Here is a 24,181-nt window from a genome sequence, read left to right as displayed (position 1 = left end):
TTATTATTTGTGTGAGAGAGTTATTTTACAAATATTGAAAAGAAATAAACGCAAACACGCCGATCTATCCCAAAGAAATGCATCCCATGTCGCCCTCTCCCAGCCCTCCTCTCTGGATTCCAAAGCCGAGCCGTCCGCCGCCAGGAGTGATCTGACAGAGAAGTTTTATTTATTCGCCCACGTGACTGTCGCGGAAACTGCCACATTATAACTTTTTTTTTAATTGGCGGTACTTGACAGTAGAAGAGATGAGGAAAACAGCTTTGAGTCTTTCTACTTTTAACTGAGCCAAGCTGTAAACAATGTGAAGACGACACCGCCTTCAGCGGCGAGGAGTCGTGAGAACAAAGTGGACGCTGGGAGGCGCGGAAGGAATGTCGGGCTGCTCCGTCGGGTCGAGAGCTTCGCAGTTTCGGCCGCTGTCCTCTCTTCTCGCACTGTTTGTGACACTTCGAGTCCCCCTCGGCTCCTGGGAGACTGTAAATCTTTGCGAATTTGTAAATTGCGCTGCACGACTACTTACTGTCCCTTAAGGTGAGTTCAGGTTACTAAAACCCCGTAACATTCAAGTTTGCTTTTGTGATGAATTCTTTTAAGACAATGGAGTGTTTACATCTAACAAGATGTACTGACCTGTTCATGTTAAGTTTTGAACTTGGGAATTGTTTGGACCTTCTGCCTGTTAAGCACAGAAGGGCACCGTCCACATTTCTCAGAAAAATGTTCACTTCAGTCACAGGCACATAGTGCAAGGTTGTCAGGCAGAAATTTGCAGGATCGCATAGAAAATGTAATTTCTATACCACAGTGATCGTGTAGTGCCTTTCACAAGGGATCTGCTACCGAGAGATGATCCAAATACATTTAAGGTGCTGTTAGTGCTACTTACCTGTTGTGTTATAGCGCCTTTAAAATGTATTTTACCCGAAAGCACTCCAGTACTGCTCAATGTATCTTTATTTCTTACATGTTAATGTTTTACTGTTTAATAATTTATATACTACATTTTGTTTTTTTCCCTTGCACTCTGTGAGTGAAGCCACTGGGTAATCAGCTAGTACTTTGTATATATGTATATATGTATATGTGTGTGTATATATATATATATATATATATATATATATATATATATTGGCCCCGGGGCTGGAGCCGGCCGGGGCGCAGGAGGACGTGAGGAGGACTTGTGCCTCCTCCAGACCGCGAGGGGGCGTCCGTCCTGGTTCTATTGGGAGCCACGGGTCGAGGGCATGGAAGCCCTACCCTGTAGGGGCCCGTGGTTACCGCCAGGCGGCGCCCCGATGCCGGTTCATCCCGTGTGGCCCTCGGCCGGGGGTGGAGCCCGGCCGGGACGCCTTAGAGGACCGGAGGAGGGCGTGTGCCTCCTCCAGACCGAGTGGGGGCGTCCGTCCTGGTTAGACAGGGGGCCTCGGGTACAGGGCTTTGAAGCCCAGCCCTGTAGGGACCCGTGGCCACCGCCAGGCGGCGCCCGGTGCCTAATTATCCGGGAGCCCGCACTTCTGCCACACCAGGAAGTGCCGGGGGGAAGACTTTGTGTGGCACCCGGAGAGCTGCCAGGAAGACAGCCGACACTTCCGCCACGCTTGGGCGTGGCTAACGACGGAACACCTGGGGCTCATCCGGGAGCCTTATTTAGCCGCCTCCCTCCAGTCATTGGTGGAAGTCGGGAGGAAGCAGACGGAACTGGAGAGAGAGGACGGAGGCGGCCAGGAAGGCACAAAGACTGTGGGCCCTGGACTTTGGGGAATCAGTGCAAGAAGGCACTGGGGGTGCACGTGAGCAAACCTTGTAAATAGTGAATGTAAATAAATGGTGTGTGGTGAAACAATGATGTCCGTCTGTCTGTGCCGGGGCCAGGTTTCACAATATATATATATATATATATATATATATATATATATATATATATATATATATATATATATGATTTGGACAAGAGTAGGTAACAACCTGGTTAAGTTTCCAGATGATACCAAGATAGGTGAATGAATTTATGCTTGCAATCTGGAATTACCAATGGAGATACCCAAGTTGACTCAAATGAAATCCTTCTCTGTGCCTTTCATTTAAAAATCTCCATATACACTTAACTATTCTCATTAACATCTGTGCTGAATGAGTACAAGAATATCTTCCTCATGTGTTGCACTAAAACTTAGATCAGTGTGACCAACTGTGGATCTATGTACTTTCAGATCCCTTCCTCCTCTTTAATTTTCTTACAACAACTACACTCTTTATACAATTTGAAGTCATATGCAAAGGTAATGAGAGCTAGACCAGCTTTGCTAAACCAATGTTGGAAAAATAACTATATAACCAACGAAAGAAATCACACTGCGTGAGCTCAAGACCACCGACACTGAACAACTGACAACATAATCACATTGGCTACACTGCAATAGATTGCCTAACCACATAAACCAGTTCCAAGAAAACATAAATTGTTTCCACAATCACAACTGCCCCACAGACTAAACACATATTTTTCTATGGCTCAGCCTCAAAATATATTATTGATCCCAAAAATATCTATACTGTTCCAGCCGCAATCGCCGCAATCACAATCTGATAATGATCTACATACCTGATAATGGTGTCTGAAGTTGACTAACAGGTGGCTGCTTCTTTAAAGCTCTTCGAAACTGAGTGACCGCCAGGATTACATTTCTAACCTTCATCCACAGGAAATAACCACCTCTTGTGCTTGAAGGCCAAGTGCTTTCCAGGACAGCCTAGAGTAAAAGTAAATCAGGTAGTAGGTATTGTTCCAAGGGGTAGCTGAGTTCTACTTTGGCTAAATAGCAATCCCTGAATTGTGCAATATATGTTTAGAATTATCAGTATTACCTTATTGTAGTAACCATAGGTAATTGCATTGGGCTGGACCCCAGCTTTTTTCATTTCAAAGAGAACACGGACTGCTAGAACTGGCTGACCATACTGTCCACATAGCTGCATGAGAACTCTATAGCAGACCTGAAATAGAAAGAGAAAGAATGCTAAACAAAGTTTCACCAGGCCTAAGCTGATCGCATTTTACGAAAGGGACACTAACTTCGTCAGGAGGCTCCAATTTCTTGACCTGCATCTTCCGCAAGACATCATAGGCTGTCCGAAGTGCACGGACTTTTGAGTGGCAGACTTTCACGTAAGCAGGCAGACAGATGAACCACAGACCATAGCAGTGACGCAGCAAGCACTTCGGCCACATCTGAGGAATGGATGAATACTTCCTGGCCATTTTATGGGCTGATCGAATTTCCTGAAAGAGGTATGTCAGTCTTTGAAATATTAGCTAGGTGATTGGCTACCCAAGTCCTACACATTTGTAATTACTTATTACTGTCTAAACTACTATTAACCACATGTTCCTTACAGGTCCAACTACCAGCTAACATAACTGCTTGTGCACACTATTGACAAAATATTACTGTTGACAAGAACTCACCTGCTTAGTCCTCCTGAACATGGGTGCAGGGCTGGTTGGACAATTCTGCTTTGATGTTAGCCGGTTAGATGGGGCCTTCAGGAAGACTGCAGGTCGATCAAAGAGTTCTGGGCTCAGCACAGGAAAGCCAGTGTAGCTGCAATAAAACATTACACACAAATTCAAAAGATCCAAAAAAAAACCACATTGTCTGTAGGGAAGCAATGCTGATTTCATAATATTCCCAACTGTTGGCTCAGATCATGTCAGTTGTTTCAAAATACATATTTATTCTTCAATGATACAACCCAAAACCCCTAAAACAGTAGTGAACCATGAAGTGGTGACGCTGTGCAAGATGGCGGGGGCTGACACAGAGAGAGAGAGAGAGAGAGATCAGCTAACATCACCAGGATGTGGGCCAATCACAGTGTTCAGAAATGGCCTCTGCACGGCTGAGTAAAGGAGCTCTCCATTTAGCTCATGCTGGAAGTGCTCACCTCTGAGCTGGAGACTGCAGAGTAAATCTTCAAACTAAAAGAAATAAAGACCTGACTACCAAATTCAAGCATTTTAGTGATGGTACCTTAGAAAATTAATAGTATTTTGTGGTTTAAGATAGTTATATTATTATCATGTGTAGCTGTCAACGCAAACTCTTTCAAGTTTTATGCGTATTTACATAGGTGTCGGCTCGAGAGATAATGGCTATAGACCATGGGTTCTTACACATTTTAATTTGAGGACCCAAATAAGAAAATTGATACCATACAGGGAATAAGAACAGGAGTATTACCTTAATACCATAAACAGACAAATGACAATGGCCATTTAATAATAATAATAATAATAATAATAGCTCTGTCAGAAGGAGCGCTCCCAATCACCTCATCCCACACCGCGTCAGAAAACCTGTCGGACAAACTTTACATTACTTACAGTGAACTGTTCACAGGATTTTCCACTCACTATCCATCGTCAACTGCCTCTGCTACATTGGACTGTGTTTTGGACATTATCATTAGTGTTTATTGTTGTTGAACTGTAATATAATTGGCACCGGATGTTTGAGGAGGGCCTTTTGCATATATGTTTTTGGTATATTCCATGTTCTTATTTTCATTCACTTCATTAATGTTTTCCATTATTATTTATTGGGCTTCTGTGTCTCTGTGAGTAAGTGTGTGTTTGCTGGGTCAAGGCTGGGTGTGTTCCTGGAGTGCCCACAATAAAATAAATAAATGACAGTCTTTCTGACAGTGTGAATCTTAGCTACTTCATTGCATGATGGAGCCATAATCTACTGCTTTGATGACAGCAGACATTCACAGTACACAGTGGAGACGCTGAGGATGACAAATATAACATATCTATGACCTAAATATGGCATGCAACAAAACTAAGAAAATCTAATGTGTGAACTAAAAAAAAAAAAAAAACTGCATTGCATTAAACCCTAGTTTAAAAACAGTGATTATGGGAAAATGGGGTTTAATTTTCGTGTATATCAATACTTTTTTACATAAACACACAAAGAAAACCACAAATATTTAATGACTCTGTGGTGCAGAGCTAATTTTGGATTGTCTCCAGACAAATTTGTTGTGAAAGACATCATACCTGTACTTCAGCGGGTACTCTTCACTGTCCGACAGAGGAGGCAACTCGGGAGGTGTGATGAACACTGTATGTTCACTGCGCTGGGACTCATCAAGTTCTATGAGTCTTATCTCCTCCAGTCTGTCCGCGTCCACCTAAAGAGTGGTACAAGGAAAGTCAGTATACTACACCAGAGAATGTCAGTATTTACATGGCCTTCTGCCATATGTTGACTATAAGCCTTTAGCTGCAGATCTGAAAATCCACATTACACTTACCATTACCATGTCTATAACTATGAATTGTAGAATTTAAACAGTCATTGCATGCAAGGGATATGCAACAAAGTCCTAAATATGACAGGTTTAATAGACCTGGCATTGCTATGTCTCAAAAATCACGGTGCCCTGAAATAGGGGGACCATGTATAAAAATAAGGCTCAATATAAGACCCCAACTGCGACTTGGTAATCTATGCAAACAAAATAAATGCAACCATGTAAAAAGATATAAGATTATTTGACTATAGTTGTGGTCACTGTATTAAAACAACAAGGAAGATCTGAAACTGCAGGGGTTGCATATGCAAAATCTAGGCGACAAAGTAAACAAAATTACACAAAAGCTGAATAAAAAGACAAAGCTAAAAACATTACGATTTGTTGAGTATTCAAAGATGGTCACTTCTGGTTTATTCCTTCATCACATGAGCAGTCCGACTTACTTTATCCACACAGTCGTCAAAGAATGCCAGGCTGGCATCTTTGTCACTGACAAAGGAACACTCCTCAATGAACCGAATGAACATCTGTGTCTTGGTCATCAAAGAATAGAACCTCTGGTGAGAGCGGTCTCTGCTTCTCAGGAAACCTAGCCATTAAACAGATGGTTAGAAACCCTTTTGTTCTCAGGTCCCACCCCATCCACCACTAAGAAAATAGACAGCAGTCCATTAGATACTGCTTCCCAGATACTGCATCTCAGCTGTTATGTGCCCGCTCTGTAACAGTGAGCCTGACGCTAGATGCAGCATCACCAAAACGGTTACCTTGTAAATCAAAGAGAGAGCTGGCATCTGTAGCCTTCTCTGAGGGTGCTTGTGTAATGGGTCGGAGGAAGCTTCTGTAACCTTTTAAGATGGAAGCCATGAAGCGAAGGAATGCTTCCTGGATCTCTATTTCCAGATTCTGCAAACTTTTCCCGGCACCCAGATCACATTCACTGATAGAGAAATCTAGCAGGCCATCTTCCCTTGGTCTCAATTGAGCTAAATACATAACATAAATAATGCAAAAAATAAGAAATTGGCTTTGACATGCCATTTATTCTTACTGGGGGGAATCTGCATTGTCTTACACTGTGCCAAGTGCTGGTATAGGCTACTCAGAGAATTCATTAGGTTTTTACAGGCCTTCTTTGGCAACATCTTCCAGGTCAGAGCTCTCTTATCATCCATCCTATGATGAAAAAAAATCCAGGTGAGCACATAGATGGAACCAGATATCCATGATAGTTGTCAGTTGGCCCCTAGAGCTTGTCATTTCCCTTAAATACTCTAGACTCACTGAGAGATAGAGTTGGTGTCCAGGTCCACACATGTCACATCCGGAGGTGGTAGAAACAGATCAAAGTATCTGGAATCCACACCAACGATGAATGGGCATGGAGCACTCAGAACATCAGCCAGAGACAATGGGCATAGAGGGATGTATGGGCAAGGCCAGTGGAAAGGAAAAATCATCTACAAGATAAAACAAGAGCCCTAAGATAGGTAATGTTAAAAAAATGAAGCACAAGGACAGAAAGACAGAGGATGTCTTTATCACAAGCCCAAAATGAGTGGTCTAAGGACAATACCTGTCACACATTCTGTATTATGCTGGTCATACAGCTTTAGCTAGGACATTATATATTATGAGCAGTGAAGGTGTGGAGTGCTCTTCACCTCATCCAGGGTGCAGAGTCAGAACTTTAACAAGTAATACTCTCCAAGTTTCAAAGGTTTAATGTGTTTGAGCCAGAATGTCAGCAAATGCTTAATGGCAGATTAGGTGGTCAAAGCTGTCCCTTTATTTGGTAAGAAATATTCTAAGCAGGCAACATTACTACCTTTTTCAGTCATTTCTTCCTCTATACATGCAAGCAAAATATTAAGTGGAATTAGGAATAAAACACATGTGAAGATAATCATAACAGGCTCTTACAGAAACCAGTGCCTCTGCTACACTGGTCAGCACAGCAGGTCGAAGTGAATGAACAAGGATCTTGTGCTCAGTAACTGCGCACAACAGCAGGGTGACAGCATTCTCAGGACCGAGATTCTGAAGCAGTGTTGTGAATCTCCCTCCGCTGCAAAAAACAAAGGACATATACAAATTTTTGTACCAAGCAGAAAGACTCAGGATTGTAGGCGATGAAATACATGAAAGTTCACTTACTGAAGAGGAAGGGGAGAGGAAATGGGGTGGCTCAAAATGAGATTGTCATGTGGCGAGAGCTGTAAAAAGGCAGGTTACTATTAGTAACAGAGAATACCCAAACAATGAAACAGCTCAAGGCCCTCTTCTCTGTCCACCTCACCTGAACCAAAATACGAGGCCTTTGGGAGGATGGGAACGGCGCCTTATGCATGAAGTGTGAAATATGTCTAAACAGAACAAAAAGGAGGCATTAATAGAAACAAAATACTGAAACTCAAAGTTCCTCCTAGAGTCACAGTCAACAACATCCAATCTTACACTATGCTGATAGCCAAAGTACCTCAAAGATTCACAGATACCACCATCCAATGTTTCACACTTTGGTCACCAACCTAAACAGGAGTGTATGTGGACCAACAGTATGTATGATAGCTTTAAGATTACTATATTACTATACAGTCTCTCCCATCAAATGCCAAGGAGTGAAGTTGAAATTCTACGTCATTCATGTCCTCAGGTGCCTCTCATTGAACTGCATCTACTTACTTCTCGATGGGAAGGACATGAGGACCAGAGATTGAGTAGCGGTACAGGAATGTAAGGAATTTCCGAAATGCATCAAAAAAGGGCCAGTGAGAGAGTAGGCAGATGCATTTGTTGGTGTGGACACCTTCAGGTGAAGTGAGCTTGCCATCAGCAGAGCAGGAAATTCCTAGGTGGAACAGCTGTTTTTCATTCAAGTTCTCAGGTGAGTAGGGCTCATAGAACTGGACAGCAGCACCATAAACCTGTAATGACACAGTTGAAAAGATCTCACTGGCTGCATGGATGGGTATGATGCTCCTTCACTTTCAGAATGTACTAATACTCACCTTTTCTCCTGAAGACCCTGTCAGGACAAAGGTAGAGAAGATAGGCATTGGGTACTTGTTCTGTGAAGACCAGCACTCAATGGTTGCACCCATGGGCAAGCAGAATAAGGGCACTGAGTCAGGAAGTGGGAAGGATTCATAGTCCTTTTCAGGATATCTACAGATCAATCCTGCAAAGTAGAGAAAACAGCTAGTGTACCTACGCTGTATCTGTCAGATAATCTAATTTTCATTCTAAGACACCAGCAGCGCTTTTGAAAAACCAAACCATCTATACACATCCATTGCTCTAGAGGTTACACTTTTTTTAGCTAACACCCACCTACCTGCCTTGTATGCTATTGTGTTGGTCTTAGCCAATGATTTTTTGTAGCATAGGAAAACACCGGAGCCCCACTGGAAGAAAAGTAGATGGCCTGCATTAGAAATACATTTCCAATTTTATCGCGAGGTCAGCACCAGCTATGCACTTTTCTTATAACTCTTGGTACAGAATACACCTACCATGCTGCTATTTAGGTTCTTGTCTACTTTGCAGAAGGTGTGAGGGGGGCACTCTCCCTTACTTGGAATGATTAGGCAGATATCTGTCACTGCCAAAGATGTGTGTGGCATGCCATCTTGGGCTCTGCGATACGTAATGTAAATCCTTTGTGATGATGTACTGCTGATGTTGGCTGGGCGACCGTATGGTGTTGTTTGAATAATTTGACAGCCCTGCTTGAGTCGTTCCTTCCACTCAAACAGAACCCTGTAAAGGACATAATAGGATGAAACTAAACTATATCGAAATACTACACCAGCATATTCCCATCTGATCTTAACTCTATAAACACCTACCCCAAGTCTGTTAATGGAGGCTTGTCCCGTCCCCTTTTGTAGCAGAGAAAGATTTGTGGTGCCATCAGACTCCCATTGTTCAGGTCAGCAGAGAGGCCACTTGGAGTAGTATTCACACAGGTGTAGCCTTCTGGAACCTCCTCTCCCAGAGATCTGATGATGACTGCAACATCAGTGATTGGGGCTTTGGGCTTTGCAATCTTGTGACATTCATCATTAAAGTGAATCTCCTCTTCAAGTGGTTTGGATGAATCAGTCAACCCAGCCACAACAAAGTAGTCTACAACACGAAGGCCTTTGTCCTCCATTTCTCTCATCACAGCAGATCACATCTAAAACGTAAGAAAAAAAAATGACTCATCAACATATTCTTCTGGAATTGTGGACATTTCTAACACCCCACACCAGACGACCTAGGTATTGTTCCTCGTTAGATCATTTAGGATGGACCAGTAGGAAATGAGGAGACAAACACAAATATTATTGTGGAAAATATTGTGCAGTGTTTATTATAAAATGAGTAGCAGAATAAAAAAAACTTGCGCAAATATAAACAGTGCTTGCCATAAATTAATCTTTATAAAAACAGTGTTAGTAATTGTTCACTAAACATCAATAATAAATAAAATAAATAAAAACCCATCCTCCATCTATAATGTGAAACCTTCCTTCCTCAGGAATCCCGAATAAGAACCTTTATGAACTTCTTAGCAACTCTGAGGGCTGGATACAACTTCTGTCATATCACCTCTCCCTGGCGAAGATCTTGGCAGCATCCAAAGTCTCTCTCTAACTCAGCCCCTTGTTGTCACAATGCCTTCAATCCCCATTCTCTCCCTCTGATACCTCCTTCAGTCACCACAAAGAGTAATCCACGAGTCCTTATTCCACCAACTATCCCGTCTCCCCTGCTCTTCAAGAAAATCAGCAGCAGTCTCAACCATTTGCTCCTTGTGCGACTCAGCACCAGCCCTTGGAAATGCTCCAAAAGAGACGTCAGCATCTGGCCTTCAGGAAAGTTTATAGGCTATCAGCTCCTCTTATGAGCACTCCTTCATCTTCCTTACTTTCTCCCCCTGCTTTTATCCTAACCCTCTTTATTACATGGCTCCCAGATGTGCGCAACTGCCATGCTAAACCTGCCATTAATCAGCACATATGGTTGCATGCTTTCACGTGTAACTCGCTGCAATTCAGTGAAACTCAGTGAAACCAATAAAAAACACAATTCTTAAAATACTCAAAACCTTGTCCTGCCACAACAAGTGTCTGGTGTGACTCTATTGATGGTCAGGCCTGAATTATAATATTCTAGTCAGTGTCGCAGCTGGGATGCCGAGCCTAATCATTCACAGTAGGAACGTAAACATTCCCAAAAGCACTGATTTAAGGAATATATTCATAATGGAAGCAGTGTGAGGACCTAGGACAAGATGTTGCTTATCCCTTGAGCTTATAGGTGGTACAGGGAGGGTGCATTTGTCTGTGTATTTACTTGCAAGGATGCCTAGACCCTTCAAGATAAAACCTCTTATGAGTGAAGACAGGGGCAGCAAGTAACAGTGGAGATGACAAGGGTTAACCTCAGATCCAGAAGTGACTCCCAGTTTGATCAGGAAGTGCTTAAGTCCTGGGACGTAGGCCCTCTTGCACCCTTAGCTGCATGGAACCTGGCCAAGCGATCGTTTTAAAATTTCACCGTATCTTACTGGTGAGCGATTCCACAAACCAACACAAACAATACCTCGCAAGTGACGAGTGTCGACTCCACTATCCTAATAATCAAACTGTTACAATATTTACGGTTGAATTTAATCTGGTATGAAACTGTATGTGTGGTGGTTCATAAATTGCCAGAAAAAATATTTGGAAAAATTGTAGTAATTATTCTGTATAAGGAATACCCAAGTGTTACGCATAAATCAAAAAGTTCTGACTAAACGGATTTCAACTAAATGGATGAACTATTCCACTGACCATGGAAACATAAGCTACAGACTCTTCTAATGTTTCATGTGCTCTCACATATTACTTCACAAAACAACAGCAAATGTCTACAAGTGACACATCAGTCCTTGCTGTAGATTCTCTGGATCAAAACAAGCCCAAGCATATTATTGGATTGTGATGCATTAATCATGAAATATTCTCCAAATAAGAGGAGCCGCAAGGCCACCTTTGGCAAGTACCACCTCACATTTCTGGGTCATTAGCTCAGACACAATAGGTCACACACTTGCAAACCTTATACCATTAGATAGTGACTGTGACGTCTCCAACGATACGTAGCTCTCCATATATAGACATATTCGGACACAGCTGAGGGCGTGCATAATGAAAAGATACAGTATTTGAAGCAGGGGCAAACAATGTAAAAAAGTTTCATGTAAATGTGTAGGTGAGGTAGGAGGGTACTTGGGTGTAAGAGTGTATTAGAGGATGGGGTTTAGATAGGGTTGCCAGATTTCCAAAAATCACAGATCGGGACAGTCACCATTTTGAATGACCAAAAAAAAGATGTTCAGGAACTAAGGAAGACAAAAATAGCTAATTTGAATTAAATTATAACTATAGATACAGTATATGCATAACCTAAACATACAGTGGACCCTTGACTTACAAACTCAATTCGTTTGTGAGGGCTGGTTGTAAGTCCAGACTATTTTTCCCATAAGAAATAATGGAAATACCCATAATGCGTTCCGAACCTCCCACAGCAACACTTACTTAACCTTTTCATAATAAAAAAGGGTTGTATAATGTGGATAATTTACCAAAACACCAATAATTTTTCTAATGTACTAACCAAAAAGTTATAAAAAGTGCCTAGCCTACCAGAAACAACAATTTCATACTGTACTCGCCATTTAATTTGACATCTTTGGTTTGCAGGAAGGGAGGACGAGGAGAATGAAACAGAAGGTGGTTATTGTTTAGAAGGAACCTCCTGATGCAAATCATTTCTTTGTAAAATTGTCGAGATGGTGGATTTTGACATGCTGTACATATTAGCGAGATCGGTCACACGAACACCACTCTCATATTTCCGCACAATTTCCTTCTTCGTTTCGATTGTGATCACTGATTCTCAAATTAACAATGACAGTAGTCGAGCACTCAGTTCAAAGCTGGTCGTGTTGTGAACTGCTGTAATAATACACTCCAAACCAAGCCGGTGCTGACTCAGCCTGATAACATCATCATGTGCCACGCCAGCCCGCTAGCTAACATCCCTAAACAATAGCTTTCTTTACCTTCGTTAACTTCTCTTCCTTCCTTAGCAATTATGCATCTTGCTTGCCATGATCTTAGTGAATTATATATATAGATAAATCACTGCACTGACCGAAATTACGTCCACAAACGCATGTATCTGGGCTCCGACTGACGCTTACGAATGCTCTCGGCTCTTTGTTTACAATCGCACAAGCGGATACACGTGACCGCATTCGCGTCGTAATGCAAAATGTTGGTCGTAAATCAAAACAAAAATTTTGGTCGTAAATCAAGTTGTTCGCATGTCAGGCCGGTCGTATATCAAGGGTCGACTGTATAACTATCTATATATATAATTCACTAAGGCAAGACACCCATGGAAAGCACGCCGGAAAGGGCGTGGATTCACTAAGCCGCCGACAAGTAAGACATCTATGGCGCACGCAGGAAGGAGCCACGCCCATCAACTCCAAGGCCATTGGATACGACGACAACTCGCAGAGCCACGCCCACCAACTCGGACACGACGACAAAGAAAAAACGGCGTCATTTATATTTGTCTGTCATAGAGCCCACATGCAACTCCGAGCCACGTTGACTGTTCATAGAGGCATGTTTCTCGCGGAGGTGAATCGCCATATGCAGCGTGTAAAACAGTTTGCGAGGGGTATCCCATGGGATCCTTAAAACAATCCTTTAAAACTGAGGTTAAAACACAATGAAGGAAGCAGTCTTTAAAAACCGAGTTTTCAGTTACGACGCACGACCGCATGTACCACAGCAAACTGTTTTACACACTACATACAGCAATTCGCTCTACTACCCTGGTCGGGTGTCTTGGTGGATTATATATAGAAAAGCAGCCAAAACCGCACAGAGCAATGAAAAGTCTACGTGAGTCACAGGTGCATGTGGACTGTGCAAAGACGACAATGACTCAAGTGACCAGTTGGAGGTGGGCACAAGAGCAGGCAGGGCACGATGGCGGTCCGCCAGTTTTCAGTCACAGACGATTGTGTGTTGGTTCGTTCCATGCATTGTTACAATGTTGCTTTTCTTGCTGATTTATTACATTACCGATTTTTCAAATGTTAATTTTCTCCCTGTGCTTACAAATCATTAAAAAACTGGCCTGATTATGCGGTGTATGGTACGCCGCGGGTTGGCTAGTTTCTATATAAATACATATATAGAAGAGAACATATATAAAATAGTCCCAGAATAACCACAATAGTAAACTTTGAATGATTATTTGCAGCAAAGCACACACAAGCATACATGATTGAAACACAAGGATTCAGCAGACAGTTACAAATTTTATTCAAAAAAGGTGGTACACCAGGCTATCTACAAAAATTTATTGGGTCTCGTTAACTAGATATTCAATATAGAAATTGAATTAAGATTATTTTTTCTACATACAATTATTGTTCAATCATGATTTATACAGGCAATGCAGGACTCAGGATTTGTCTGTTGAACTTGGGACAGTCCTGCTCAAATCAGGATGTCAGGCAACCCTAGTTTCAGAGTTTTTCCATGATTCACTGTTTTATGTACAATAAAATTGTTCTGAACCTGGATCCCTTTTTGGAAGGGTTTTGAACAGGAGGTGGGAAACCATGGTGACAAATGCTGTAACTACAGTATTTTATTTCTTTGTGTTATCAACATGAAACTTTAGACAGGTACAGTTGACATGCCTGGGAATGCCTCTGAGGTGAAAAAAACTGACCTGGCATTACTTGTACATGAGATATACTGCATTAGAAAACAAAAAATTAAAAATATTACTATGAGTACCTGTTTTTTTTCCTAGTTCAGCAGCAGTTTCTAAGTAAAGGAATGTTTAAATATGACAAACACAGATTCTATCACATTTGAGAAGTTATCTGTCAGGTTTTAATGAAAAAATGAATGTCCTGCCTTTATTTTTTTTTAATAATAAAACTTTACTTTGGGGTGCCCCCTCAGGTCCAGATTGCTCAAAAATGTCCCCAGGGTGTAAAGATACTCCTAGTCATAGATGAAGGTAGCGTGGAGTTAGGTGTGGAGTGTTGAAAAAGGCTCACTTGACAGGGAGGAAGTCAGGGAGATAAAGAGTAGTGTTGACAAGTGTGTTACGTGCAGCAGTCTTCTCAAAGCAGAGATAGACAGAGTTCTTATTGTATCTAAGAAGGTCCAAAGAGGGTTAGGGTTAGTTAGTTTATTGTGTTATGCCTTGTGTGTTACATTACCCTTGTGCACTTCATTTATACAATAAATAGTAAATCTACAGTAAAGGTCATCAATGTTTTGGTTATGTCTTTCTGGGTTTGGAGTTTGTTAAAAATTTACACTGCTGTAATGGTATGGATAAGTCACATGTACTGTACAAGGGTCCTCAAATGTTTTGGGGACATGTGGATAATCTAATACAGTAGTGTGGTAAACCCACAATTCAGGGGGATGCTTGTGGTAGAGCACGATAACGTGATATTGAAAACACTTTCTGAAAGGATTTGCTGAGTCAGGCACAGAGGGTGCTAAGTATGTACAGTTGGCGATCAAGGAAATGATGCAATAAGGGTGGAGTGAGCTTTGTAGAAATTAAACCCTGAAGCACTGGATCAATCATACGGATACTCCATGATGTGGATATAGCTCTGGTAAACTGAAAGACTATTCCGAGAGTGCTTCTGGGTAACTCCAAAAACTGGATTATTAGAATAGCAGAACCATACAAAAGTTAGCTATCTTGAAGTTGGGGAATAGCAAGCCATTTACCACTCCTCCTAAAATGCCAGTTTTCTGAGGCTATGTACGGAGCTCAGATTAAGGTAAAATGGTTAAACACATTTTGACTATGTACTGTTTGCTGCGGTAGTTTAGTGGGATCTGAAAAGTGTATGCAGACTGATCATAATACGTACGACAGTCCCTGCTTGTTCTGCGAGTCCTATGTATACTCACTCATTGTGAACTTAGCTGGGAGCACATAACACACACATACGTGCTGATGAATGCACGTGGCAGATCCCTTAATGAGAGAAGTCATTCAGTTGGGAGCGCTCTCCTACTGCAGACATTTCTTTTAAGCCCAAGTACTGGCTTTTTCTCCCTCTCGCGCTATCATTGTTTTCAGGCAATTCTAAATTGTAAAGTAAACTGGTAGGAGACATAAACCATGGTCTAGCTCTCTGAATGACAATTACAAGTATTGGCTGACAAATCCAGTTCAGAGAGCTTGGGGGGTGGGGTGGGGTATCATTGAAACTTTTCAAGCAAAGCAAGAAGCAAACCTGGATGGGATGCCAGTCATAGAACACACAGACACATACATACACACACACAGGGATGGTTTAATCCTGCCAATTAACTCACACATCTTAAGAAACAGAGAACAGCATGCAACCTCCACTTACATATTGAAGGAACCAGCTTTTAGAAGGCATAAGGCAACATAACTAATTTATTTTCCAAATAGTCACACAAATTCAATTACCAGTAAAGATAATCCATAGAAAACTGAGCAGAAATCTGGACAAGGGTTGTTACATACAATACACAGCAGGGTCCCACTCAGCAAGGTGCTTCACCGTGTAGTCACACATGTATGCATGAGAGAGATTCACAGAGCTTAAATGATTGTACTTTTACGCTGGGCCAGGGGGAGACAATATGTACTAACTCTCTCTCTCTCTCTCTTCACTCTTCTCCAGACAATCCAAAGAAGGACCAACCTGACATTACTTCTGGTTCCAGCTCTACAAGCACACCCCTTCCTGCCTACCCTATATAAAAGCCCACCTGTTCTCAATATACAAGTCAGTTCTGATTGGTGACTACTCATCTCTCTATTTATAGCACAATATACGGGATGGCTTCCCCAAATCTTTTTCTGTCCCTTTTCCCTCATTTACTCACAAAATATGTATGAGTTAAGGTTGAGGTAACCTTCAGGAGAATAGGCAAAGTGGTACAGGAAATCTATATATACAGTATATAATGCAAAGTAGATAAACTCACTCACTCACTCATCAACAAAAACATTATTCTCCATTTAGTTTGAAATTTGGCAGGATTGCACAGCTATGCCAGTAGGTATCCATTAAGAAATGACATTTTGATATATCAATATTTAGGGGCAACAAAAAAAAAACAAACTACAATATAAAAACTAAATACCCCAAAATCTCACTAATACTTACAGTTATTTGATTGAAATTTGATGACGCTATTAAAAAATTAGCTGACATTTGTTTTGTCCATAAATTTTTTATTATTCAACATGTATTACTATTATGTTAACTTTCATGCTCAATGGGGCACTGTGGCAGGAGGCTTTATGCAAATGAAAGAAGTAGCAGAAGTGATTGACAGCAGCACTAGCCAATAGGGTAAACAGACAACTGAAGGAGAGGCAGTGTTCTGGCCCGAAAAAACAGGCACAATCATGTTTGCTGTGTATAGTTGGGTGTACAATCGAAAACAGAAAGTTCAGCGAAGCTCAGGGAAGATGAAATGCTCAATGATTCACAAGCGCTGTAAAGCTCAAGTGCTGGTGCCAGACACTGTACCTGTGAGCATTGGTGTTATTTCGCCAGAAGCAAAAAGGTAGGGAGAGAGAAGCAGAGGCAGAAGTGGTGTCCTCAGAGCCAAGACGAGAGGAACAAATGGAGTAATATTCAAGCTAACACGTTTCCCACTAGCTACTTGACTGTAATAAACATTAATATCTATGGACTTTGAAAGGGGACCCACCACCTTGCCCTCCGAAATCATTTAAATTTACATGCATGTCAGCTTAGTTTGAATGGGAATACCCTTCTCCCTCTCCACTGCATTCTAAATTCTAATTCTGTGGATTTTAAACAGGGACTCCTCATTATTTAGAAGGCTCCAAAAAAATAGTACCAAGAGTTATTCTCTTCCACCTCAGGCACTAGAAAAAACAACCACTAAAGTAAAAACATTTAGTTAATTACATAGGCTGCCTAAATGAGCAGCTTCTGAACATCATTGCTGTTTGGAATAATAATAATAAAATGGATGGATGGCAATACCTAGGGGCTACATACTCATCCTGACAGCGGAGTGCTCAGAAATGCAATTACAAGGAAGGAGATCACCTTTCTTCTAATAGAGGAAATCATATTCCAGACAATACTGCCTACCTTCTTCTTCATCTTTAATCACCTCTATGTGGAATAGGTGAGTTTGACCAGCCATCTTCATAAAGCACTTCCTTTTCCTAAAAGTCTTCATGTACTTTATCCACCTACCTCCACTTTGCCCTCCCTCGCTTTCTTTTCCCCTGTCCTTCCATTCCCATCACTCTTTTGCTCACATGTTCATCGACTCTCTTCCCTGCATGTCCATACCTCTTCAACCTACTTGCCTGCACTTTCTTAGCTATCTCTCCCACTTTTGTTGTACCTCTGATCGTCTCATTTCTTATTCTGTACTTTTTTGTAATTTCACACATCCATCTTAACATTCTCATTTCTGCCACATCCAACTTCTTCTCCTGTGCTCTCTTTACTGCCCATGTCTCAGTTCCACACATCATTCCTGGTCTTCCTACTGTCTTACAAACCTCACTTTTAACCTTTGAATTAATTTTCCGATCACCCAATACTTACCTTCTTCCAACTGTTTCAACCACACTTTATGTCCTGAAGTAAAACTGGAAAATCTAGTCTATATTTCTGTTGCATTACATTTCTACTTTAGAGTTGAAACACCATAAACATGTCCCTTAAAACATAAACACCTGCTTTATAATTTCCAGTAAAAGAAGATAAACAAAAGCCTCCCCAGTATACCACTTAACCGATGAAACAATATAAGTGGAGATTCTTACTATGGAAAAGTGAAAGTAGACAAATTTTAGATTCCATGCTGAACAGATTTAACTGTCCGTGGCTCAAAATTCCCAAAATGTTGAGAAAAAGTAGCACAATTCAAAAGACTAAAAGCAGTGACACATACAGAACCTTGATGGTTATACAAAGCAGAGATTGTGTAGCTAAACTTATATTAATCTACACCTTTCACCTATAACATCCTGTACTAGTTCACTGGACACAACACCAAGGATTTAAAAGACTTACAATCCCACAAAAAAATCCATAACTTCCCCCCTCAGCATTAAAGCAATGGCAGGATAGGGTACTAAATATTAACCACAGAAAAAAATACAAGGAAGTCAAACTCCTCAACAAAAGCACAGAACTACTCAAATGACCCCATCCCCAAATCAGCAGTAAATATTTTGTCCCTCACAAAATGAATACGGCAAAGCACTCACTCACCACATCATGATGTGGCCTGAGCTGGCAGGCAATCATCTGGACTGTTTTCTGTTCACATATATCAAGTTTCAGAGTAAATGTTCATCTTAGCCAATTACCCCTCCAAACTCATTTGGTGCCATGCAGAGTGCAATGTCAATGCAAGCCGAGTTTCCTGAAAAGAACAGAGGTATACATGGCAAAAACCTGCCAAGACAAGATGGCATAAAATGCAAAGGAAAAAAGGTGACAGCCTGTGTAGGTGAGTAGCACACAGTGAAGCACTGAGTCCCCGTCTCAAACACACTAGAGTCTCTTTCACTGTACCAAAAATAGACCTCCAATCCCCGACCACCTTAAAGATCACAGATTCCTGGCGACTCCAGTTACTACTCTCCACTTTAAAAATAATCTGTGCCTTAAGTCATCTCTGGTCACTGCTGGCCACAAAACTTAGACAAGTGGCATCACTCTCAGTTAGACAAGCAAAAGTAGTGAATGGCAACTGGTGGAGATAAAACGTGCTGAGAGGGTCCTGGTTCTTTCAATAGGGGACCAGTTGAAGCTGAGATTCAGACTGGAATGGGGACTAGATGAAAATACTACGAAATGGCTAAACTAAAGAGGGATTAGCAGAGGTGAGGAGAGGGTCAGTCTGCCATGGCCTGCTAGGTGAGACCTGTTTGACCTGACAAAGCAAAGGTTAAAATTTGGCAGGATAGGTTAAGCTGCAAGATGACTGACAACAGCTGATCTTACTCTCAAGGGACCCTGTTAAACCAATGTAAGTTTGGCTTTAAAGGGGCTTTCTAAGTCAAGAGAAAAACCCTGACTTGTCCAAAGTTAATACAGGAAGGGAGCAGCTGGGGTTGAAAGCCTACAGGATATTGGGTGGGCTGTGAGACTGGCCCAGTTACAATGAAAAAGAGAGAACTGACCTGAAAAAGACCCAGTTAAGATGGGAGAGAATTGGTAATTCACTGGTTACGTTGACAGAAAACCAATTAGGATAAATGAGAACTGCTTAAACGTGGGGTTACTGGCTAGGTTAAAGAGATTGGTAACCCAGTTGCACAGAAAAAGAAGCTTGTGTGAGTTGAAAAAGGACGGTTTGAGATGAAACACAGTTAGCTACCTTAAGATGGCTATGGAGGATAAAATGGACATTTGTTGGATTGTAAGAGCTAAGAGGAGAGTCAACTCTGGACTAGTTAACCTGTTAACGGACTGGGTGAGCCTGAATGAAACTGGTTAATTTTGGCTAGTTAGACACAAGCTTATCTGGGAGAAGGTTGATTTCTTTGATAAATACTGGTGAAGAACATTGCGCTACAGTGGCAAAGTGGTCCAGCTGCTGCCTTGTAGTCAGGGCCGGATTTAGATGAAAAGAGGCCCTAGGCTATTCCACTTATGAGGCCCTTTCACCTCCCATTTTTAAGTTTGTTCAAATTGCTAACAATTTGAATGTAGGCCCCTCTTGATCTTGCCCTAGGCTGAGACCTAGTTAGCCTATAGGAAAATCCGGCCCTGCTTGTAGTAAGGAGACTGGGGTTCCCATCCCAGGTTTACCCTGCATGGAGTATGCTTGTTCTCTCCACGTCTATGTGCTTTCCCCTGTGTGCCCCAGTTTCCCCACTCTGTGAGTTTGGGTGGTCTACCACTTTGTGGCTAAACTGTTATTGCTCCTACATGCTTTCACTTCACAATGATAGCACTTACAGCTGACTGGTACATAATTGGCACAGCAGAAATTTCATGCACTAACTTGTGGAAAAAGTGCCTTCCTATGACAGTGCTGCATTTAAACAGCTGGACTCTACTGAATGTCTTCAGTACGACCCATTTTAATGCCAATGTTAGTCTATGGAGAGTGCATGGCTATGTGCTTGATTGTATGCACCTATTAACAAATGGTTTAGCTGAAACACCTGAACTCAGTAATTCGTAGTGGTGTCCACATATGTTTGACCATGTAGTGTAACTGCTTAGGAAAGATGTTGCTGGGTTAAATCCATGTCACATGACACAACTGTTCCAGTGATTTTCAGTCACAGACTTCACTTATATAATCTTAATGAGTCAGAGGCAATCATGGCACACTCCCTTGAATTCCAATCGTGTAGGTTGACATTCCCAGTGACTTAATCCAACGAGCGTGTGACTCTACCTGACAAAATCAAACTTGTGTGCCTTAAGTCACAGGGGTGGGCTTGTGTGTGTTAGACAACTCACTACTAGTGAGCACTCACCCAGAAATTCAATGCATATAATGCAAGTGTGAAGAATAGCATACACAAGTGTTTTAGACCTGACACACAGAAGATAAAAGAAAATCGTCTGTTTTAAGTTGTGTGCAGCGGTTCTTAAACTTTTTTTTCCACGACCCAATTTTGCCTGTTTTGTGTCATCTCTGGGCGGTAGAGGTCCCCTTAAAGAATCAGTGACGCACGTCATAGCAGTGTAATGACGTTTGCTTGAACTACTCAAGCAGATCCACCACAAGACACTCTGCAAACTGTGTGTGACTCTTTCCCATTGATTACAACTGTGAATCACAACTCTGCACAACCCAAAATCAGACAACACACAATAGTTTAAGAACCTAAATGGAAGAAATAAAAAGGGCTGAAACTGCACCTGACCTTGTTGTACCTGTGAAGCATTCGCCTGGACTCCAGTTCCATCAGGCAGAACATTAACAGTCAAAAATGGGGCATGCTTGTGACCCTTTGGACATATGAAACTGGGCTGCAAATTTGTTAAGTAGTTGGCTAATCTGAAATACCAAATGGTTTCTAATCCTGTAATATGACATGCTACATATGGTGAGTTACACAGAGCTACAAAACAGTTGACTGCCTCACAAAAAGGCATGTTTAATATGGGAAGCAGTTAGTAAGCTGGGAAATAACTAACTGACCTAAGTGACATTTGGCCGTTTCAACATACGGCATGATTAATGTGGGAGGGGATTTGAAAAAGTTAAAAGAGAAAACAGGAAAAGATAGGAGACGTCTGGTGGGCTGGATGAAAGACAGTCTAACATGAGTTTTTGATGAGACAAACTGAGCTTATGACATTCTTATGCTGGAAGATGTCCAGCTCAGCTGCACCACAAAAGAGCTGGTGTTTAAGGCAACAGTGGAGATTCCGAGTTGGATGTAAACTGGTTTAACGGGATAAAGGCTGGTTGACTCAGACACCGGACTGGGTAAAATGAAACTGATCTGGTTAAGCTTGGAGGGTACTGGGTGCTGGGTTGGGAGATGTACAATCCAGTGACATTATAAAAAAGTGTTATGGTTCAAAAGAACTATAGGTAAGAGGCCAGCAGGATGGATCAAAAATAAAAAAGTTTTCTTTAATCGAAGAGACTGGCTAAACTGCAGGGAAACATGTTGGGCTTGGGGGATGCTCAATCCATAGACACTAGAAAAAAGTAAACTGATTTCATGACTTGTAAGTATTATGAAGAACTAGTTAAACTGCCCACAGGTTAATTAACTCGGGAAGGGACTGGTTAGAAATGAAGAGGTTTGTTTAAAAGAAGACTGCCTGACCTGAAGGAGCTTTAAGTTGACCACTGCCTGGAATGACTTGAAGTGGTTTCTGCCTTGAGATGGAGGGGTTAATCTGGGAGAGGGCTGGGTGATCACATAAGGAATTGGTTAAGCCGCCGGAGTATTCGCCGACCTGGATGATGGTGGACTTACTTAGCGCTGAAACGGTTAAGACAGTAACGGACTGGGATCGGCTCGGTGAAGATTGACTGAACCGAAGGAGAGTTGTCATTACCCAGTGGGTACTGGTTAAGAGGGGCAAAGACATGTGTGTTCGGTGATGGACACGGCACAAATTGGCTAGCAGGCGTATGCTTGACCAGATATGAACCCTGGCTAAAGTGCCACGGCTGTGGTGGATGAGAGCCAGTTAATTCGGTCCCGAGCTGCTCCATGCCAGCTGTCAGCCTATGGCATTAGAAGGCGGCAGCGACACGTCCAGGTTGCGAGCGTATTCACATCTCGGTCTCACACGTACTCTCTCACACACACACACACAGGCGGAGCGGCTCTTCACTTACTGCGCCTGAAAGCGGGGCTCCTGGCCTTTGACACTGGGACGCTGTTCGTGTCCGTTATTCAGCGCTTCGCTGTCGCCGCCGCCACCGTCGCCGCCATTTTGCTTGTGATGGTTTTAAGCGGTTCGCGACGTCTAGCGGGCTGAGTGAGGGGGGTCTCGAACGTGTAAGCTCCAGTCGGCTCCGCCAGGTCCTAGCGCCCTGACACGTTTTCAATGATGAAACCGAACGCTTCTTTACCATTTGAGTGTATTAATCCAAAAAAAGGGCGGCGGGAACCGGAGCCTATCATGGCAGCACCGCGCGTGAGGCAGCTTCGGGCGAGGGTGTAATACATCAACACCCATTCATAACGGGGTATTTTACAATCACCAGTCGATCTATCACGGAAAATTTCGGAAGTTGGCCGCCCTGGAGTGTTTCCCTTCTGGCACTCATAGTGTATGAGGTAAGTTGTTATAAACGCCTTGTACAAAACATTGGTGAAGGTTCAGACGCAACCGTATTTTACAGAGTGTCGTTTTTCATGACATTTCGTGCGTCTACGTGGTAGTGGTACACATTTAATATGATAATTGTCTGATCATGAAAACAGTAATAGAGGTGCACTATTCTGTCCATAAAAACTACAGAATTAAAGCGGACTTAACTCACATCTAAAACGTTATCCGCTTTAGCGTGACCTTGTTCATAGAGCTCCTATTCTGCCTCAAGTTGCCCCAATCGGCACCTGAACGCAGACCACAGAAGAAGGCAAGAAAGCAACCTACCATCCAGTGGGAAAAAAGCCACTTTTCATTTTTACCTGATTTGTTGTTGGGTTTTTTTAGGCTTCGAGAACACGGTGTTCACTAAACTGTAAAATGTGTCAAGAAATGAGAGATAAAGAAGAAAGCAAATATTCACTCAGGTAACACAAACTGGGAATAATCTGTTGTGACAAATGGGAAGGTGAGTAGATAATAATATACAGTAAAAGTGTCACATTAAAACATTAAGATTGCTAGGGCAGGTTTCAAAGTCGGTCCTGGGGGCTCACTGTGGCTTCAGGTTTTTGTTTCAACCAGATTCATAATCAGTGACAGCAACTGATAATTCTGATCTCATTTAATTTGCTGGTATTTTTTCCTCTTCTTTTATTCTACATTCAGAAAAGCACCAGTAGCATGATTTTTTACATTTATTGGACATTTAGAAATATTTCTGTTTTTTGCAATTGACTTAAAAGTTGATCTCTCTTTTATTGATTTCATTATGCTTTGCCCTTACTCTGTGCAGTTTGCTACCTTCATTGTATCTTAATAATGACAATGAGCAGAGCAGACACCCAGCCAAACAACACAATCATGAAAGGGTGAAACTACTTTAAATAAACAATTAGAACACCTGGAATAGTTGAATGAAAATCAAGATGAAAGTATTGTAAAAAAAAA

General features: G+C 41.9%; 1 protein-coding gene across 7 annotated transcripts in view; it reads right to left on the bottom strand.

Annotated features, from left to right (window-relative positions):
• Positions 1-22,840, bottom strand: part of dennd4a (DENN/MADD domain containing 4A) — a 63,864-nt gene extending 41,024 nt beyond the window's left edge. For 4 of the 7 annotated variants that reach the window (XM_039773534.1, XM_039773537.1, XM_039773536.1 and 1 more), the window contains exons 1-18: positions 22,752-22,840; positions 9,180-9,511; positions 8,844-9,090; positions 8,666-8,735; positions 8,340-8,509; positions 8,014-8,255; positions 7,628-7,694; positions 7,486-7,544; positions 7,252-7,396; positions 6,613-6,788; positions 6,404-6,504; positions 6,096-6,314; positions 5,772-5,917; positions 5,069-5,202; positions 3,470-3,605; positions 3,077-3,283; positions 2,869-2,997; positions 2,606-2,753 (exon numbers count right to left, since the gene is read on the bottom strand). In XM_039773534.1, coding sequence (XP_039629468.1) covers positions 2,606-2,753; positions 2,869-2,997; positions 3,077-3,283; positions 3,470-3,605; positions 5,069-5,202; positions 5,772-5,917; positions 6,096-6,314; positions 6,404-6,504; positions 6,613-6,788; positions 7,252-7,396; positions 7,486-7,544; positions 7,628-7,694; positions 8,014-8,255; positions 8,340-8,509; positions 8,666-8,735; positions 8,844-9,090; positions 9,180-9,496 — 2,713 coding nt within the window. In that variant the 5' untranslated portion in view covers positions 9,497-9,511; positions 22,752-22,840. Of the gene's footprint in view, positions 1-2,605; positions 2,754-2,868; positions 2,998-3,076; positions 3,284-3,469; positions 3,606-5,068; positions 5,203-5,771; positions 5,918-6,095; positions 6,315-6,403; positions 6,505-6,612; positions 6,789-7,251; positions 7,397-7,485; positions 7,545-7,627; positions 7,695-8,013; positions 8,256-8,339; positions 8,510-8,665; positions 8,736-8,843; positions 9,091-9,179; positions 9,512-18,691; positions 18,846-22,751 lie in introns of all 7 variants that reach the window. The other 3 variants (XM_039773539.1, XM_039773541.1, XM_039773535.1) reach the window with 2 other exon arrangements.
• Between the last annotated feature and the right edge of the window lie 1,341 nt (positions 22,841-24,181).

Source organism: Polypterus senegalus, chromosome 12, assembly GCF_016835505.1.
Source record: "Polypterus senegalus isolate Bchr_013 chromosome 12, ASM1683550v1, whole genome shotgun sequence".
NCBI lineage: Eukaryota > Metazoa > Chordata > Cladistia > Polypteriformes > Polypteridae > Polypterus > Polypterus senegalus.
The sequence above is the reverse complement of the archived record's forward strand: the minus strand, read 5'-3'. Positions and strand labels throughout refer to the sequence as shown.